This window comes from Phalacrocorax aristotelis, chromosome 14 (assembly GCF_949628215.1).
Source record: "Phalacrocorax aristotelis chromosome 14, bGulAri2.1, whole genome shotgun sequence".
Taxonomy (NCBI): Eukaryota; Metazoa; Chordata; class Aves; order Suliformes; family Phalacrocoracidae; genus Phalacrocorax; species Phalacrocorax aristotelis.
The window spans coordinates 5,685,773-5,702,392 of NC_134289.1; the positions used below are offsets into that span (position 1 = coordinate 5,685,773).

The 16,620-nt window shown below is 40.1% G+C and overlaps 2 protein-coding genes across 12 annotated transcripts in view; one reads left to right on the plus strand and one right to left on the minus strand.

The window, feature by feature from the left end:
- Positions 1-4,841, minus strand: part of LRRTM3 (leucine rich repeat transmembrane neuronal 3) — an 89,477-nt gene extending 84,636 nt beyond the window's left edge. The window contains exons 1-2 of one of the 2 annotated variants that reach the window (XM_075109804.1): positions 4,333-4,841; positions 2,483-4,014 (exon numbers count right to left, since the gene is read on the minus strand). In XM_075109804.1, coding sequence (XP_074965905.1) covers positions 2,483-4,014; positions 4,333-4,336 — 1,536 coding nt within the window. In that variant the 5' untranslated portion in view covers positions 4,337-4,841. Of the gene's footprint in view, positions 1-2,482 lie in introns of both variants that reach the window. The other variant, XM_075109803.1, reaches the window with a different exon arrangement.
- CTNNA3 (catenin alpha 3) overlaps positions 1-16,620 on the plus strand; it is a 562,887-nt gene that overhangs the window by 265,194 nt on the left and 281,073 nt on the right. Inside the window, exon 1 of one of the 10 annotated variants that reach the window (XM_075109801.1) lies at positions 7,421-7,456. The exons of the other annotated variants lie outside the window; for them this stretch is intronic. Coding sequence (XP_074965902.1) covers positions 7,448-7,456 — 9 coding nt within the window. The 5' untranslated portion in view covers positions 7,421-7,447. Of the gene's footprint in view, positions 1-7,420; positions 7,457-16,620 lie in introns of those variants that run through there. 10 annotated transcript variants of the gene reach the window in all.

The following is a 16,620-nucleotide window of genomic DNA, read 5'->3' on the forward strand; positions in this document are numbered from 1 at the left end:
TATGGTTAGAACAAGTCATTAAAGATACATAAAAGGAAACATGTAAAGTCAAACTCAGTTATATACAACTCATTGACAATCACACTCCATTTAGAATTTTTGCTGTTTGAAAATATTCAATACACCTTCTAAAACTTCTTAATTAATAGTATGACATTGCTTTCTGATGGCAGTTAGCATTCCCAAAACTAAACAGCAAAATTTCTTATATTTCTTTTATATATATATATACACACACAGGTGCCTGTTTGTATATGTATATATGAACGTATGTATGTTTTGGGCCAAATCTTTGTTGTTTTGGCTGTGCCTAATATTAGTCACCACTGCAGACATTAAAGCCCGTAGAAGTACAGAGATGGTTCTTAACATGAAGTTTACAGCAAACTCTAATCCTTCTGTACAGAGATAACCAAGACCTTCTGGTAGAAAACTGAATCGCATAATAGCTAAGATAATTCAATGTGTATTGACTTTTTAATGGCAACTTTCAAGGTACAACTCAGGTTAAAAATCACAGCCTGCTCAGTGCTGCTGAAGCGTCTCAAGCACTTGCATTATTAATTAATTGTGTGGGACCCTCTTTGTACTCAGTAAAACAGGGTCTCAGTGTTGCAGCGTTCAGTATAGTCTCAAGTTTCTTGTCTTGGATATTTCCTCACTACAGTCCTTGAAAACGAGAATGCTTTCAGTATATGAAAATAAACAAAACAAACCAAAATCTCTTCAAGTGTGTTAGTTCTTTTTAAGACATGCTTTCTAGCTTTGTTTTCATTGTATCTAACGTATTTCAAGGTGATTAGCTGTGATTAGGTTTTTTCCAGTAAAAATTCAGGAGAACATTCTGCTAAGGTTTTGCTTTTTCTAATCTGCTGCAGTGAAACTGCTCTGTAGAAACATTCCCTCCCAAGTGATTGAAGTCGTGCAGTTTACTAAGCCAAATCAAGTCACAAAATAGAGATCATTAAATTACTGACTTGCTGCTGTACTATTTCAAGAATGACACCCTTCCACCCCTCCCACCCCCCCACCCTCCCCCCCCCCGACAGTCAGAATAGGAGGTATGATTTATTTGGAAACATAGAGGGGGGTATTATATTCTTCTGCAACCAACAACAATACATGACTTTGGGAAAGGGAGGGCAGGGAGTCGCCGGCTTACAAATCTGTATTTTGTCCAGAACCACTGATGAATGATTACACATTAAAAATTAGTTATCTGTGAATTCTTGTAATGTCATTAGGGTTTTGCTAAGAGAGAAAAATAATTTGTCAGATTTCTTTAAGGATTTTTGGATGCGCTTTTCTCAGATCAGTGAGTAACCAGTTTTCTCTGAAAGCTCTTTGCAGTTGTAGTATTTCTAAAATGTAAACTGTTTGGCTTTGAAGTAATGAAGCTTTATTTAGTTATTAGAGGGACAGTGTGCAAAACACGTCACAGAACCCTGAGAAGCTCAGCACAGCAAATAAAAAGAAATAGAAGAAAATGACAGATTTAATGGTTTCCTCAGCTACATTAATGTCTTTGACAGTCTTGAAAAGAGAATTTCTAATGAGCGCTGAAACAAATGTGTGCAGGAAGTGGTCTTGCTTTTGCTGCTGCACATTTGATTTCCTCTAATTGCATCAATAAGGAATTTCTGCTTCTCATTTAATGAATGCCTTTTGACTACTTTCTGAAAGGCAACTGGATGTAAGGGATAAACACTGGCACCTTTTGTATGAAGTCACATAAACAGGTTTCAATTAATAGTTATCAGCCCTAGAAACACTGTATTATAAGGCAGTACACTAAATCCCATTGTACTTTTTTATTTTAAAATTTTTATTATGCCTAGATTTCCCTCTGCTCTGCTTTTGGTGTGATACCTCATGTCCTAAGACAGTGCTTTAACTCCCCGCTGGCTTTTTATTATATCTTGTGTTGGGGAGAAACCAGGCATGCTTTCACAGCTGTTCCTGCACCATCTCTCTCCCCAGACAGCTCAGAATTTATGTGATGCTACAGTACCTCGATCCTTAGTTTGTTCTTAGTTCAAAAAGTGAGTTTCAGAGCAGGGGCTGGGGTTAGGTTGGGGGGGTAGGGGGAAAGGTGAGTTTGATGTGTTTTTTTAAAAATTTATTTATTGTTGTCATTTTTCTCCCTAAACAGAGTCACAGTTGCTGCAGGTGCAGTGGATTACTTATGAAAGAAGTTTTCTATTTAAAAACAAGAGAGACTTTAATGAAATCAGTAGAGGGTTTGTACAATAGGTATTGTATTAAACCAGAGCTCAGGCTTCACATTGATTGCGGTATTTAAATTTCAATGAGTTGATTATGTATGAGAGTAAAATGACCAGTATTATGAATGTACAAAAAAGTGACATGGAAGAGCTGTGCCAGAAAAGTGAGAAAAACGTTCCCTTTATAGTCCCTAGAGTTCAATAAAGCACCACTATTTCCCAGCTTTTAAAAGCTCTTTTATCACAATGGTTCATACCTCACATTCCCTGGAGCCTGATTTGTTATACGTGCAGGGTCCTGTTCCATTCAGCAGCATCTCACTGGTTTCAGTGTTGGTAGGTTTGTAATCTACATAAAATTCCTGTGTGCTTGGAGTCATTTGCTTCAGTGACTGTCTTTTCTTTTTCCTGTGCCTTCGCATGAGAGAGCGCTGCTGCAGCTGCTTCATACTGGCTGGGTAACGCTTCCATGACACATAGATTACCAGCAGGATCACAAGCACAGACAAGAAAAGGGCCACGCTGCCTGCTATGATTTTATGGAAGGAGATGTGTTCTGTGTCGTGCTCGGGTTCGGAGCTCGATTCAGTGGCTCCAATAGTTGGGGGCAGAGGGGGCTTGCTGTCATGTTTAGGCCTGGTGAGTTTTGGTTTAAACGTTGGCTTTGGGAGAGCTCGTGCTAATTCAAACCTTTCCGTGGTACTTTTGCTACAGATGCTGTAATTTTTCACTGCATCAATAACATTCACCCCTTGCAGCTCTTTGGGGCTGGCACAAATAATTGTATTTTCCCTCAGCCCTTTAAAACTTTTAAGCCAGTTTACCAGAGAGCAAATGTTTCTGCTGCATTCCCATATATTCCCGGCAAGGCTGATGTCATTGAGGGATATCCAAGAATCCAAAATTTCTTGACCAATAAATGTGAGCTTGTTTGAATCCAGGTTGAGGCGCTGTAAATTGGGCACACACTGAAAAACACTAGGTCCACTGAAAGCTTCTATTTCATTGCCAGATAAATCAAGTCTTTGTAACGAGCTCCAGGTCCAGGACATAGTTTGTCCTATCACACTGATTTTATTCCACTGTAAATAAAGGTTTTGAAGGCTGACTAGCCTTGGAAAAAGTGCCAGGTTGAGCTTAGAAAATTGATTGTGCTCCAGATGAAGCTCTTTCAGTCTGATCATGCCTGCAAAGACATTCCTTGCTAAACTTCGGATGCGATTATAACCCAGGTCCAACAGTTCAAGGTTCCTACAATCTTGAAATATTCGAACAGGGATGGTTCTTAGGGAATTGGACCGCAAATGTAAACTCAGCAGCTTCCTTAAGCCCCTGAACTGTTCAGATCCCAGAGACTGCAGCTGATTGTATGACAGATCCAAATTCCGGAGATTTGTCACTGGTCTGAAGGTATTATTAAGAAAATAGGAGATTCTGTTGGAACTCAAGATCAACTCTTTTAGTCTGCGTATTCCATTGAAAGCATTTTCGTCAATATTGCTGATGTGGTTATGGTCTAAATAGAGCCAGGTGAGTTGATTAAGACCTTTAAATTGATTGTATTTTAGTTTTTGGAGGCTGTTATATCGAAGGGACAAACCTAAACAACCAGCAGATATACTTGAGGGAATCTCCTGCAATTTCTGAGATTCACAATATACCATTTTGCCTTCACACCTACAGCCCTTAGGGCATCCTCGTTCAGCAGAAGAAAGCATTGTCAGTAATACAGTAGGGGCTATTACCAGAGCTACAGCTGATCCGCTCAGTAGCCTAATTACATTGAAACCTGGAAATAAAAACAACTTAGAAAAGTTATCCCCCCACACATCAGTCATTTCTTTCAATCATGCTAAAATCTTTTATTTCAACAATCATTTAAAAATCCCTAGCTTGACTCAACTACTTGCCACATTGTTTTATTTACTCAGATTGTTTTAAAGAATGCCTTTATATAAATACTGAGAAACAGTTGGGTAAAGGTGTAATCCCTAAGCAATTTAACTGTAATAACAAATCACATCAAGGTAAGTCTATGGAGTAACTAAAGCACAGGCTATGCAGTGGCTATGAACTATATATTTAAAAAATAACATGAAAAACATACCCATCCTTTGTGTTGTTCAAAGGTCGTCCTTAGGTCTTTTGTTTTTTGCTTAGTGTGCCACAAGCATGGCAGCCCCTGTCAGCTGCACTGTAGTGAGTCAGGGCTCGCTGACACCCAGGAAGAAAAATTGGACCCCTTGGGAGATGGACCGATTTTGGAACATTATTCTTTGCCAGCCATGCAGAACACTCCAAGAATAAATCAATCCCAACACAGCATTCGCAGCAAAATGTCAAAGTCTTCCTAGGTAATAGGATCTTCATGGATATTACGTTTTTGCATCTTTACAGTTTGGAACCTGGCTTTTAAAATTTCCCTTTATAGGAAAGCATGTTAGATTCCTCCAAGCACCATTTAGCTATCTGAACTCACACATCTGTATTCCATAGCACAGCAGTTCCGTTACTTAGTACCCGATCCGGCTAGGAAGCTGCTTTGTAGCATAGAAGGTAGAATAAGCCCGTACAATGAACAAGCTCTGCTCACTTCTGCATACTGTCATTCTGAAAGCTCCGTCCGACTGTTGCTTTGGTTTCGGCGAATGCAGTCTTATGTAAAGCTGCCCCCAGTGGCGAAGAATATTACGGGCATGTGCAGAAATGTCTTCCTTTTATCTTGCAAATGAGTAAGCTCTGCTGGGAAAAGAGTGATTGTTCTGAGTGACTAATAGGAGCGGAATGGTCAGGTTCGGTGTGAACTAGTGAGGTGTGCTGAAACAGCCAAATCCTCTTAGTCTCTTTTGCTGTTTGTGAAAGCTCTTTTGCATCCTTGAACTTAATAGCTCAGCATGCGCTGCTGAGACTTTTGTCTGAAGGGCTAACATGACATTTGTAGGACATAGATACAAATTTTCGGTCTGAAGGGTTTGGTGGTGTGGTGGTTTTTTTCCTTACTGCATTAGACATGTGTTCACATGACCTTTTTGCAATAACTCACTATTTTTGAGTGAAGCATCGGCCCCCTCAGTGTGTCTCCTACCAAGCGTTTCAGTGGGGACACTATATTTTACAACATGAAAAATGTTTTGGAGCTGACATTTTGCCTTTTTGCTTTTTTCTTCTCTGTTAAAAGGCACAGTGCCAGGAGGTTAGAAGAGAATATTGTGCTCATTTATTTCCCAACTTGCTGTCACTTCGTTCCACAACACTAGCACTTCAAGCACAGGCTTCCATAACCCTTACAGCATAGGGACTAAGCAACTTGGTGTAGTACCTTAATCAGGTGAGTTGTTTTTACTGTAACTTATGACACGGGCAGTGTTTCATGTGAAGGTGCAATATGCAGAGTTTTTGTGTGACTCTGGACATGTGTGACATCTGGACAGATGTGTGACTCTGGACAGTCCTCTTATATCACATAAAGAGCCTTTTTCATTGCTCTTCCCTCCTTTCCTGTGTGCTCTAGAGAAAAGACACATCCTCTTATCTGGGCAGAGCAAAGGTAAGGTGGCATTACAGCAAATGCACCATGCTGGCAGTCTTCCTTCACCAGGAAATGTGTGATCAGAGGTGATGGTGGGGAAGTGTAAAACCATGGCTCTTTGTTGTGCAAGAATAGGCTGGAGCCTGAAGAGAAGCGTGCTTCTTGTTAAAAGAGGAGTGCAGATTACAGTCCCTCAAATGCAACCAGACAGCTCTGAGAACTGCTTTTCCTTTCTGAGGCAGAATCCTTACCCCCTGGAATAACGTGCTTTGACTTTTCCCTTATTATTTACTGCTGTGAGCACAGAAGAACTTAAAATGAGGTGAAACCTGAAATTTTCCATGCATTAAAATGCCAGCATTGCCTAGTACTTAGTCTGTGAATGACTTCAGGCTTAAAGTAATCCTGCTAGTATTAATGCACCTACGTATAGTCCTCAGAAGTCTTTCACGTCAGGGGTCAGAAATACATACCTGCATCAAGGCACATCGTGTGAAAATTCTCCCATTTGGGTCAGATTTGTGGAGAGGGAAAGGGTTAATTCCTCCATTAATCTCTGTCACCTTCACCATCTCCCATTCCCTACTACAGCTTGTTTCTGGCTCTTAAATCTGATGTGTAGGGTGGAGGAGCCAGCGACAAACTGCAGACTGCACTGGGAACTATGATAGTCTGGGGATCAGTTCTGCTGACAGGGGTGTCACGTGCCAGTCCTGGTGTGCCTGGTATAGGTTTTCCTTCACTGCCTTGGGGGCTCTCTGTACTTGATGGAGCAGGATTGGCAGCTTCAAAAGACAGTTCAGACCTTCAGTAAGCCAATTGGCCTCTTGGAACTGCCGCTCTTTCTCCGTTGACAGTAGAGGATGCCTGTGACAAGTAAATGCTTCATTGAAATGGCTCAGTTATGTTCCTAAACTTAGATGGCATGAAATTAGTTGTAAGTCTTCACCTGGTTCAAACACAGCATGCAGAGCTTCAGATAACATCCAAATTCTTTATCCTGAAGCGCTAGTGCTACTTAGCATACCAGCTAAGCCTGAGCCTTCTCCCCAGACTTTGCCTGTTCTCTGGCTTCTCCTCTTCTGTCTTCTCTCCCTGCTTCATCTTCATTGTGGCGTTAACAAGTAACTTCTCTGCCACCATGAGTCAGCAGAGCTTCAGTAGCTTTTCCAGGGTTTTAATAATTGCCAATATACTGGACAAATAAGAGGGAACAGCCACTCTTTTACTATGAGTTATCTTCATTTTTCTGAAAGGGGTGAGACATCAAGAGATGAACAGAGAGAGCATCAAATCTATGTTAATGGATTGCCAAATTCAATTTTCTTTACTGAGATCCTTTTTGAATTACACAAGCAGGAAAAGTGCCAGTGTCTGATAAACAGTTTTTTAAAATTACATTTCTATATCTTCATACAGCTGAATGGGTTCTTTTCAAATTGTGGAAATAAAGCTGCTCCCAATATGAAACATTTCATACAAAATTTCAGACTAGTCTGGGCATATTGTAAACTATGAAAAACAGAGAATTAAGTTAAAACTGCATTTGAGATAAAGAGATAACCTGTGTAAGTGGTTTAACCTTTGCCTTGTATCGACTACACCTTATATATCTGTGCAACCCTGTTGCATTGCTGTTTAACTCATGTAGCCAGGAAGAAAGAACTCAAGGCCAAACTGGTTAACTTCTCTTATGGATAAGGTAGGTTTCGTTAGAATGAATACCACAACCCCTGAGTGCTTAAAATCCAGGAGTTTGTTGAAGGCTTGGTGTGAATTTAGCTTGTACTCCATGTGAATTTGTGTGTATTCATTCTGCAGGGTAGTTGCTGTAGTCGCAGGGCGTTTTAAGTTCACCTCTGTGCCATTCCTAGGCAGCCCTGCCTCCTGTCCTGGCACAGCAGCTCCCAGTCTGGAGCAGGAGGTAAAAACTGCAAGTAACACGGGTCTCAATGCCGTTACGCTGACGAAATATTAGTGCTCAGAAACAGTGTTACTCCTTCTCTTCTACCTAAGAAGAGAGCATTTTACGTAGTTCTGCAGAGACAAATACTCTTAAGAGAGATATTTCATTTATTTGTGTACTCTCACACACGGGCTATGTTTTGGGGTTTTAGCCTTAGATGTAAACTGAGGTGCCACAGAACCTGGGAAGCTTATTAGTTTTGAATTGTATGCCTCCGTGATCACTCCGATTTCCCCCTCGGAAAAAGCCCAGAAAGACAAAATGACATACATCAGCAAATACATTGACAAACGTGTTACTAAATATGTCTTAACATTCATACAGATGAATAGCGATGTGTTGGGTGGATGAACACGTTTTCTTCATCAGCACGACAGGCATATTAAATTCAAAGTTGTTTGGGAATGGTGCACTATCCCAAGGTTTTTGGGCCAGATTTTTTTCTTGGTACTAAACTTTCAATAGGTTTTCTGCTTGGAAATTGTTCTGGATAGATTTGCTACTGTCTGATTTTGCAGTAATTTCCTTTAATTTCATGTTTGGTTTTGGTTTTGTTTATGTAGCTGAATTCTAGTATATTCTCCTCTTCCATGCATTCTGGCTGTGGTCTCTGTACCTAGCTGCAAATTCCCTGTGGAAAACTTAACATGAACTGCAGCCGGTATAGGGGAGGGTGAGTCAAAAGATTATGTTCACTGTGAAATGCTATTCCTCCACAGAGCTGGTTTGGAATTGAAACCTTCTGTAGAGGAAAGGGGAAACGGCAAATCCTGCATTTTTCAGGGTTATGAGAAGGCACCCGTACCAACCAGGTACATTTGTTTGCTAAGCACATTTGAAAAGGGGGGGTGACACAATTATCAGGCTCCAGCAGTTTGGGATGTGGGGGACAGGGAAGAGAGGTGTACTTCTCAAAGCGTAAGGAACCAGCAGTTACCAGGTACTAGTGGGATTCCAGGTAAATCAGCAGTTGAAAGCCCTCCCCTGTTCTGTCACTTGCTTCTCATCAGCCTTCCTCAGGACGTTTCATGCTTGCCTTTTAAAATGCAGTTCTTGTTTAACGACATTGTTACAAAAGAACAACTTATTTTTAAAAAGTTTCCATTTCTGTTACTCCCATAAGAAATCCATTCAGAAAAGCAGTATGATCCTTTTTAGCCACAGTGCATTATGTTCTTAAAGCACAAACTTCAGAATTTAGGCTTTTGGATACAGCATTTTTCTGTTCACAGATAGAGCTCCTGGGTCTAGGAGTGCCTTTATGTGTGTAATTGCATGTCCCTTTGGGAACTATAGTTAACAAGTGCTGCACTGTGTTCTTTTTGGGTTTATGAAGTGGCAATGTATGTCTTTCCCTTGACTTTATTTCACTATAAAGAAACTAGGAGTCAGCTGGGTTAGCAATATTAGCTTGTTCTAAATGGTACTGTAGTGTACTATCTCTGTATCATTAAGAGTAGATAAGTCTAATAAAATGTGTTTGCAGTTTTTGAGCCAGTGATTAAATGAACCTGCTGTTCCATGAGGATCAGATTAGAGCTGGGGGAGTATAACTCCCAGTATAAATATCAGAGCGTGGGAAGACAGAGGGAAACTCAGGATGCAGAATTTGCCAAAGGCAGATGTAAGGAAAGGGAAGTGTGGGAAAGCCAGGTTCAGGGAACATGCAGGCAAGGGAAGGTGAGGCAACAGAAGATGCTCTGAAGAAGCAGGGAGAGAGGACTAAGAGTAGGGAGGGTCTTATCCCAGCAGTGTGTCAGTACTGACCTAGAGCACCATGGTGGTAAGTGATAGATGGGGGAGGTGGGTAAATGAAAATATCCCCTTGCTCTCCTGCTAGGAACAATTAGCTTTGCAAGGCCTCCCCGGCCTCTGTGAGGGTAAAAGGATCCCATGTTGTAAATTCTGTGATAAGCTGAAGGAACATCTGAAGCTGAATAGGAGCCATGCCCCCTCTCTAGGAGTCGGTAACCTCCTTAACATCTGATTGCTTGTAGAGGGCATCAGGGACACATCTGTCAGTTTGTGTATACCCGGAGGATCTCCTCAGTGCCGTGGGTCACAGGGCAACACAGGCTATCACTTTCCTTATGCACAGTTACACGCTGTTGAATAATGAAGCTTTTCCAGCTCTACAGTTTTGTTTAAATCTGTGCATTGTGGATAGGTCACAGGGGCCTCTAACTGTCCCAGGGTAGATAATGCTGCATGCAAGCCTACAACCTTTGTTCATGGCACCCAGTGGCTAGATTTTCTGGATCCTGTCATAACTGCTATATACTTAATGAGGCATTGGACACTCAACTGTTCCCCGACTGACTTTTTGTCCTATGATTTTGAAGCTGTTTGAAGGGAAGCAGCCTGTGCTTCAGTCTCATCCTCTGGAGACACAACTGCATGAGATGCAAAGCTGTCATTTTACTTACTCTTTGAAATTGGTAGGTGCCGCTTCTGTTTCAGTGGATTTAGTGTTGATTCATTTAGGCTTGTCCTCCAGCATCTTGGTGAAAGGGGAATATGAGCAGAAGCAGCAGAAGACAAATGATCATCACTGAAGGAAAAGAAATTAATTACATCTTACACACACAGTGCTAGCTTCAACCTGCAGAGCATGAATGATGCACGCCATAAACGCCCTGAAGATTGTGGGTGCAAAATGAAAGGCAGTATTAGTGGCCCCTGCTTGTGATTCTGCCCATGGTCTCTGTGAAGATGCCAGGGAAGTTAGGTTGGAATAAACCCAGGCTTGTTGCAAATGCTTCCCACTCTTTTATGGGCCAGGATGCCATTGCTGGAAAGGTGCCTACTGTCATCTTCTCCAGGCAGCACATATGGGGTTTATGTAGCCTAAACTATCCAGAAACCCTTAGGTGTCACCATGAAGTATGCTTGCCTATGAAGTATGACTTGCTGTCCTAGGGGTATCTGACTTCTACCTGGCTATAACAATTCTGCATATGCATCAGTGGCAGACGATGATAGGTGGCGAAGGTAATGAATTTACTTCCTGGGGAGCCAGATTAACATGGAGATCTTCTAGAAGACTTCTGTTCATGGAGAACTCTATAACGTCTGGGACGTCAGGCAGGAGGCACTGTGTAACTGAATTCAAGCAGGGTTGCGGCCTGGTCCCAGCAATGTGACATCCTTGGAGCAGCTCTGTGCTACCACGTAAAGAATCAGAGGGGGTGGGGAGCAGCTGCTTTCAGAACATTGGGGTTTCTTCTACCAAACCCTAAAGCTTTTCAGTCTTCAATGTTGATGTGTAGTTAAAAACCTCAGGGCTAGCCTTTCCTCCTCAGGCTCTCCAAATGAAACTGCCTTGCTATCTCACTATATGCTGAAGCTGCAGAGTTAGTTATTCTGTCAGGTCAGCATGGGAGTATCTCTTGGCTGTGGTGGCTCCTTGACTGCTGGATGGAGGCAGCGGGCAAGAACTTTCGTTATAGGAAACCATGACGTCCACATCATATCAAAAGCCATTAAAAAAAAAATAATCTTATAACTTGCTTTCCAAACTTCAGCCTTTATCCTCATTTTCTCAGTATCTCCACTTATGAGAGAGGGATAGTGATGTTTAATTATCCTGTAAATTGATCAGCATAATAGAGGACTTGCTTCACTTTTTGTCAGACACTAGTTATTTTCAAACATATGTCTGTTCCATCAGTTAAGCGATCTATTACCTTCTGGACTTCCAACACAACTTATTCCATATCTGCTGTCACTTCTGTTACTTGCTACAGGTATAATTTATTTTGATGCACTTTTCTGAGCTAGAATGACCAAATAGCAAAACTCCATGTGAGGACAATGTAGTCATCAAATATAGGAAAACAGGCTTCTTTTCAAAATGCAAAATTATCTCAAATCTGTGTTTAATAAGCATGTCAATTTCCGTTCACTGTAGGACCTCTTTGATGTTACAAGAGTACCATTTTGAAAACTATCTAAAAATCTGCTGAATATTACCTTTCATTTTCCATGTACAAATTGTGATGGGTGGCTAACATTTTTCAGCTAGTTGAAATAAAAGATATGTATACGTAGCATTTGTTAGGATCAGACCTCAATTAGTAGATAAGACTATTCTTGTAGGTAGTGCTTCCCAGTCTTATTGCTCTTCAGTGTAAGCAGGCATACAGGTGTAAGCAATTGAAGAGTGCAGAATACCTTGATTTCATTTGACCTGTTGAAATAATCTAAAATAATTTCCAGTTTCTCCTTTCACTGTTTATGCATGAAAAACTCTACAGAGAAGAAAGCATTCTAGCTTACCTCTGTTAGGACTCCTGCTTGGACTCAAGTGTGGTATTCTGAGACTGTGATTTCAAATCCAAAGACAGTCAGAGTGATGTGTTTCTATACAGCGTTAGTAACGTTTTGAAGAGAAAACTAAACATGACAGTTGAGCAGATTTGCAACTGAAAGAGAAAAACATGAACAACGTTAAGAAGCATATAATTATGTTCATTCACACTGTGACTAGCATAAAAATTATTTATTCCAAATGGTTACAGTTGCATGCTTAGTCACTTCCTTCCCTGGCTTCAGCCTAATTCTGTTTTCTGGCATCTTCCTGCAAAAAAATGTTTGTTTCCTTTTTCATCAAAGGTTTCAGATTTTTGTAGCTTTTCATAATTCAATCAAGTCTTTCAATTAAGCAAGCTACAGCAGTTTTTAGATATTCCGAGTTTGGTAGCTGGTGTTCCTAAGAAAGCTCAGAATCTTAATTACACTGACAGTCTTGGTTAGTTAACCAGCCGGTAATCTGCTGCTGCTTAGTCATAGAGGTCACTCGTCTGTGCCCGGTAAAGATGGACTAGAACTTTATGGGTAAAAAAAGAAAAAAATATAAGAGGTGAATTGTTGCAGGTAGGTTTTGACTATTCCATTCTGTATTTGCCATCCTTCTTTTCCCATTGGTGTGTCTGGCAAACAGAGCTCTGAAGAAGCCATATGTGTTTTAAATTACTTATTATCTCATCTTTTCAGGCCATGTCTACCCAAGAAAATGGTCTGAAATTAATGAGGTCAAATAAAAAAAATTACTACCAAACCCCAGCATATTTAAGTGATTTACAAAAATGATGCAACAGACTCCCATATAATTAATTTCAAAACAAAAATCTTGGTTAATGCAGATTTATTTTGGTTTCTGTCACAGTATGCTCTACTGTTGATTAAAGCTAAGTGTCTTTTATCCAGTAGACAGGACAGCAAACAAATGACAAAACCAACTCAAAGGGACTCAAATATTATGTATAGTGTTTGCCTGCTGTGTCCCAGTGTAAAACAATAAATATCTGCAAAATGCTAATTTCTGATTGACCAAAATATTGAAGAGTGCTGCAGGCCCAGGGAGGAAGAGAGTAAGCCGTCGTGATGAGAAGAATTAGAATTTTCATCCTTTCTGCTCTTTCTTGCAACAACAGTGGGGTAGGCGTGTTGTAGTTTTCACAACTTGTAAATCCTCCTATCCAATATTCTGTATCTCCTAGGCAGGTAAGCAGCTTCAAGCCACCTTTCAGCTTAGTTGCATCCAGAAAAGGTTGGAAAGCAAGAAATGCTGCCGATCGATAACCAAGTAGAGACTCTGGTCAGCCCACATAGTGGAGACACAGGGGACCTGGACCTGAGTGAGACAACAGCTCCGTTTCTGTGTCCTTAAATGGTGACAGAAATTGGGGAAAAAAAAGTAAGGACTTACAAAGATGAACTCAGTTTCAAAACCAAACATTTTGCCTCTCAACACAGAGGAAGCAGACACATCTCCATCCACTTGTTTGTACAAGGTACCTCTTTTATCATAGATACATGACAGAAAAATCTTCTGTCTGTGTAATAGGAAAACCATGTGGCTTGCTGATTTGATCTTACAGTATATGTTTGTGTCATCATTTATTTGTCATTTGGACAAATTGATGGAATTGAAATCCAGAGCATGAATAGACACGTCCCAATATAATTAACACAACAAAAATGCTTCCTGTGGGGTTTCCTACTGCTGTGTGCTGAGCAGTTTCCTGTGTTCCTTTGTAAGGCTGTAACTTTATGTACTGTATGTACTTTATTCCATCAATGTAAGACTAAAAAGGACCCTAATCTTAAGATAACTGTGTACAAATCTAATACACAGAACAATCATAAATAGAATAATGTCAAAATGTTGTTTAGTTTGAAATTCATAGAAAAAGCAGAAAAGAAGGACTTTTCAGAGGAAGCTGAATATACCTTTGATATTTTTTATTTACTTCATCAATATGCATCATTTTAGCTGCATAGTTTAGTTTATACTATGATAATTGAACCCCGCAATGCAATTGCTGTGGGATTCCTTCTAAGGTGATGTGTCTTGGTGCTGTTTGTATGTATAAAGAATTCACACAGGGTAGTAAAAGTGAAGACATAAAATTTTCATGTTTCAATGTAAAAGCCCGAAAGTAACTAATGGGTGTTAGCAAAAGGAAGAAAAAGAAAAGGTACTGTATGGCCATGTTACTGAGTAAGAGCTGTCTCCTCTGAAGGTATTTGCAGTTTCCTTTAAAATACCTACCACTTGCCACTCTGAGACTGAAAGCTGGAAGAGATCCAGTGCTCTTATCTGACATAGCAATTTCAATGTTCTTCTCTCTCTCTGTGATTTAAAGTCAAGTAGAAATTTGCTTTTAGAATAAAGATATCTGTAAGTGGATAAAAGTCTTGGAGTTGTATCAGAACACCACTATATGAGAGAATCTCCAAAAAGAAAACTATGAACGTCCTTGAATATATTTGCCCCTTACATAAATGTAATGGTATTTGGAATTCTGTGAGAGATACTTGCTGATCAAAAGATTAGCATTGTAAAGAAGCTGGTAATTCATATATTCATGTGAAGACCAGGGTTTAACATTCCACCCTTTCATACACACAGAAACATGAGAGGAACACAGGAGTGAATGTGCCAGGCTCTGTAACAGTGGAGCTGCAAGACTTGATTTTGCAAAGCTTGTTAATTTTCAGAAGAGTTTTATGCAAAGCCAGATTTAGAGAAGGTTTCCAGTAACAGTTACTACTCTGGTTATTCATGCCCAAATCCACTTGTGACAGTCATTGTACATTTTGTGAGAACTGTGCAAGCCTACTTCTGTCATTACCCATTACTGACGTGGTGGGAATTAGCGTGGTACTGATACACTTCCAGCTTGGATCTTCTATGTTAAAAAGGTTGTTGTAAATTAGATCAGGGATACCAAGAAAGAGAGAATTCCTACTCTTGTAGCACAGTTTTTCCCAGTCAGATGTCTTAGAATCATAGCATGGTTTGGGTTGGAATGGACCTTTAGAGCCCACCTAGTCCAACCCCCCTGCAGTGAGCAGGGACATCTTCAGCTAGATCAGGTTGCATCAGTCTTAACTGATGACAGTTCTATCACATAAGGAGTGTGGTTAATTTGCAGAATTTCACAGTGGGAAAGGATTCGCCATTGGTGTATTTTTCGCTCTCTTTTCATCCTATATCATATAATGAACTAATACAACAAGTTGCATTCAAAAGTTGAAGGGGGCAGTTGCTGATCCTTTTAAGTCTGGCAAAATTAGCCTCTCAAATGTTCAGCACATAATTTAATAGATATGCTAGTGACCTTCCTTTTGTTGCTGTTCTTCTTCACAGCTACACTAAGTAGTTGATGGCTATTTTATGTCCTTTTATTTTAAAGTGTTTATCTAGTACATTTATATTCTTTGCTTACCTTGCCACTTACCTGGTATTTTTTACTTTAGGCGACTTGCAGCAAAAATGTATGAGATCCTGTATGTCCCACTGTGCCAGAATACGTTTCAGAAAGAGTAAACGCTTTCAGTGCTTTAGAAGTTTTGCTGCCTCTGCCACCCTCTGCTAGTATTTGTCTTTTGCTTTCTGCATAATTTGCTTGGTACTGTATGCTGCTTCCTTGGCAGAGGCTGGCTGGAAGTGTCATGTGTGTCAGCAGCAGCTTATTTTACTTGCCACAGTTTAATGCAAAAGCGGTCAGCAGCAGCAAAAGAATCTGCTTTGTTTCAGTTCCCGTTCTTTCCATTGTTGCCTTTCAAGAGAGGTAGAAGCCACATATGAAACCATTTATGAAATCATTAGGGAGTTTCTCATGTTCTCAAACAAAAAAAGAATTAAAAATTATGGAGAGTTTTACTCATCATTATATGGAGTGATGTACTATTTAAACACTTCCTAGGAGTGCTAGTGAATAGGCATATCAGTGAGTCAGAGATGAATGCGTATGTCGGAACAACGGTAACCTTCAGCACATGTTTTTGATGTGTCTGTCAGAGGTCATTATTAGGAACTTGGTGATGAGTTTCATGATTCAACATAATTACTGGGAGTATGTTTTGCTGATTTCTGGTCCCTATGGAATTAATGACTGTCTCTATTTGTCTCTAATTTGCACTCTGCATGATTAGAACAAGGGTCAGAAGTAAATACTTTATGTAGAGTCTACTCCTGATATTCAAGGTCATTCATCTATCATATTTTATATTAAAATTCCAGTTATGCATTTTTAATTTCAGCATTAATAATTCTTATAGGACTTGTATGTGTTAGACATGCTTGTGTGTGCTGTAGGTGATATTTTGAGAATAAAATCCAAAATGGAAATGCTCTGTTGTCTTGGAGTTTAAGACAATCTATAGGAGTTGTTGCTGGGTTTGAAACAAAATGAATGAATGGGAACTCACTATAAAGTGCTGCCGCCTCTCCTGAGTTTTGCCATTACCTTTATTTAATGGAATAGGTTTTGGCATTCATCAGTCAGCTGTACTGGCCTCCCATTGTCTTTACTTCCCCAAGAAAGGGAATTATTTCATGTGAAGAAAACACAGTGTGAATCTGTCTGTTAAATGGAGACTGCCTTCAT